The 3346-nt window shown below is 29.9% G+C and overlaps 1 protein-coding gene across 1 annotated transcript; it reads right to left on the bottom strand.

The window, feature by feature from the left end:
* Positions 1–723: 723 nt before the first annotated feature.
* Positions 724–3050, bottom strand: LOC142180054 (protein neprosin-like). The gene is made up of 5 exons (XM_075250973.1): positions 2856–3050; positions 1724–1879; positions 1448–1501; positions 1260–1334; positions 724–1101 (listed from the first exon to the last, which is right to left on the bottom strand). Exons 1-5 carry the CDS (start codon positions 3048–3050, stop codon positions 724–726), a joined length of 858 nt encoding a protein of 285 aa, XP_075107074.1.
* Between the last annotated feature and the right edge of the window lie 296 nt (positions 3051–3346).

The following is a 3346-nucleotide window of genomic DNA, read 5'->3' as shown; positions in this document are numbered from 1 at the left end:
GCATCCGGGTGGCATACCACCCCGTCTCCTCTACGTAGATCCGCCCCTGGTGGGGGATATAAATAAAGATTCACATACTTTAACAGGACAACAAAAATTGAGAACTACGACACAAAAAAGCCCTCTCCGTCAAATGATCCTTCATACTTCTGTTTATATATTCTTTTAATTACTATCTTATAGGAGACTATATGACATTTTTTGTGTAACTGAACTCCATTCTACATCTTTTAAATTTATCGCTATATTCTTTTTTTGGTACTTTCTTTTAATTACAGTTCTATAGGAGACTGAATTATCTTTATGCAACTGTCAATCATCCTATATTTCTTTGATTGATTACTCTGATCCATTTTCTTTGAAATAGTACTTCTAGTATGCTTATATTGTGATTGCAAGCTGTTGATCATGTTCCTCGAATCTTATTATGTACAATGGCACTCATCTTGATTGTTACTAACATTTTACATCAAAAATTATGGTTTGAATTTCACATATTCATTTTTTAGATTAATTTTTGCAAAATAAAAAAAACTGCAAAATATAAACAAGTATTGGATATAAATGATCACACCTTACTGCTTATCCATACAATAAATTTGAAGGTTGTTGTCTACATGAACTGAATTGTTTAATCAAATATCGGACATGTGCATTTCACGGGCTTTGATTTCTAGTACAACTAGCTAAAGCATACTTCATAAATATACAAGACTAGAAGATCTAGACTTGTCTATTCTCACCAGGTCCCCCATAGAGTACAAAATGTTGACGCTTTATAGCTTGCCAATGAGGTATATCAACAACCTTGTATAAATTAGGATTGTCTGCATATGCGGTAGTTTTATCTTCATCAATGGTCTCACCTTTATCATTTATAACTGTAATCTTTCTACAATAAGTTTCATGACCTTTGTTTCCAATAGAAAAAAGTCGGGAGCCCATTGGGGGTCCAGGTACACTTGATGAACTATATACTACTCCTCCCCACTCAACATTTGTAGCAAAACTTTTTAAATCAGTAAAGATTCTTTGAGGCCAAAATCCAATTTGGGTATAGTTCTCTTCAAGCAAGAGCCACCAATTCCCGCTGACTAAATCCTTTTATTTTTAATAACAAGTGTCTAGGTTAGTAGTTTTCTGTATATACACTAAAAGATTTTATGGAAACTTAATAAAAGAAACATAAAGTGTACCCGATCGATGGACAAGGTGTCCTCCCATGAATCTTCTCCAATTTGTGAAATAGTATCGTATACCTTATCAATAGGTATCTTAGTATTCACCAATACAAAGCCAGGGCATAGTATATTGAAGCAATGTATATTACCAGCCTATTTATAAAAATTTCTCTTACATAAGTTATGAAAATTAAGGTACATAGATAAACCAAATTTTATGTACTTGATAATAAAATCATAGGAGTATATTTAGATATTTAACTTACCTGAAAATATATAAAGAGCCTAGTTTTAGTATCCCTGTAAAGTGTTGGATCCACCTAGAGCACGAAATAAAATTATCATGATAATTGAGTGGAAGCTTACTGATAACAATTTAAACTTGCATCTAGAGTATAGTATATATTCAAAACTTATCACATCGTCTTTTCCTTTATTCTCCTAACCCTAACCTACTCAAAAGAATAAATAACTTAAAAAGAAATAATGATGTCAAATCGAAAAGAAAATAATTAATTTTATTGTATAAGTATTGAACTTACTCTCCATCCAACTTGTACAATATCCGACCCTTTTTGAATTTTCAATCGACATGCACTATGTTGCTGCCCTTCAACGTGAGGATTCCGTAAACTAGCTGCCATTGTTGCTCCCCCAAACTTATTATTTGGATCATTTTGAGTTCGAGCTATTGCAACCTAAATATAATAATTAATTCATGGTAAAATTAAGTGCATCCAAATTTAGCATGTTCATATTTGCTTGAAATCTTAATATATATTTTACAACAAACAATGAGGGGACAAGGAAAAAGTGAAAAATTAAAAGAAAGCTTGAGTAAGACTTAATTTGTGCCTACTCTAAGACAAGTGAAGGCAAGCGGACAAAGAAAAGCCACTCACACTACTAATGTGTTATTTGTACATCATTCCCCTTTATAATTTTAAAATTAAGAAAATTAACTTTTAGATCTTTTATATGTAAAATACATATCTCTTACGTGTAAAAGTAAATCTACCGTGTGTAAAAAAAAAAAGAGGTAGGATCATAAAACTAAACACAAGTTTATAAAGAGCCACAAACCGAATTGACTCCATTGCTATGTTTAACTATTTTCATAAATATTAAATCCAAAAAAGATATATATTTATATATTTTCTCTTTTATATTTTTTCACTATATTAAAAATATATTTTAATTGTATTTTTTCATTTAGAAAATCAATAGAAAAATAAATTATTTTTCATATATTACCCTTATCATTAACTACTTATTCTTAAATTATTTTTTAAGATTTTGAAATATTGTCATTATTATAAATATATGATAAAATATGCACTTCTTGAGAGTATCAAGTAAGCTTAGCTAAAAAAAGAAACAAAAGAAATTCTACATATCAACTCTATTCTTCCACATGTATACCTTGTATCCTTGCGAAGATTTGTATTTTCTTTTTGCTATTGTTAGCCTGTGAACAAGCAGGTAAATATATAGATATATATGAGATTAGTGGCGATACTTGAGAAGTAAACATATTTAATCTCTTAATGCATGACATTTTTGTAAGTCTTACTTAGTTTGATGAACTTTTATACTGTTATATCTATAAAGATTATATTGTTTGAACGTGAATTATTCAAGCTAAAGCTATTAATTAGTATAAAATTATCTTACAACAGCCAATTGGACATCAAATGTTATATCTTCTGGTGGTGGAATATGTCTTTGTCTAATAAGATCTTCTTTGTCAATCCTTTTAATAGGAACTGTTCCAACGGGACAACCTTCACCGTTTAGCCATATTGTTGATAACCCACTAGTTGTAGAGGTACCTGAATTCTGCTTTAACTTATGTAAAGTAGGTTTCATCATGCCTCATGATGAAAATTATGATTCTGCAGCAATGGATGATCAAATGCAGGTTGCTTGTAAAAATTCACACAATCGTATAAATCCCCATATGTAGTCTGCGTGCCAAAAAAATCATAAAATAAATAATCTCTAATATACTGATTGTGTATCTTGCTATCCGATTTGTAACTTTTGAATACATAAAAACTAGAATAACAACCAATCTCATAATTTATCATTTTATCCATATTTAATTTGAGTTTCAACAACCAAAGAAGACTTTTATCAAACTAAATGTTCTGGCTTTATTAAAA

The sequence above is a fragment of the Nicotiana tabacum genome, chromosome 4 (genome assembly GCF_000715075.1).
Source record: "Nicotiana tabacum cultivar K326 chromosome 4, ASM71507v2, whole genome shotgun sequence".
NCBI classification, from domain to species: domain Eukaryota; kingdom Viridiplantae; phylum Streptophyta; class Magnoliopsida; order Solanales; family Solanaceae; genus Nicotiana; species Nicotiana tabacum.
This window is presented reverse-complemented; position numbering and strand designations above follow the sequence as displayed.

Coding starts and splice junctions, on each gene's coding strand:
- LOC142180054 (XM_075250973.1), bottom strand. CDS start 3,050: ATGAAACCTACTTTACATAAGTTAAAGCAGAATTCAGGTACCTCTACA. Junction 1,502..1,723: donor TTGTACAAGTTGGATGGAGA/GTAAGTTCAATA, acceptor TTCGTGCTCTAG/GTGGATCCAACACTTTACAG. Junction 1,335..1,447: donor GGCTCTTTATATATTTTCAG/GTAAGTTAAATA, acceptor TTTTATAAATAG/GCTGGTAATATACATTGCTT.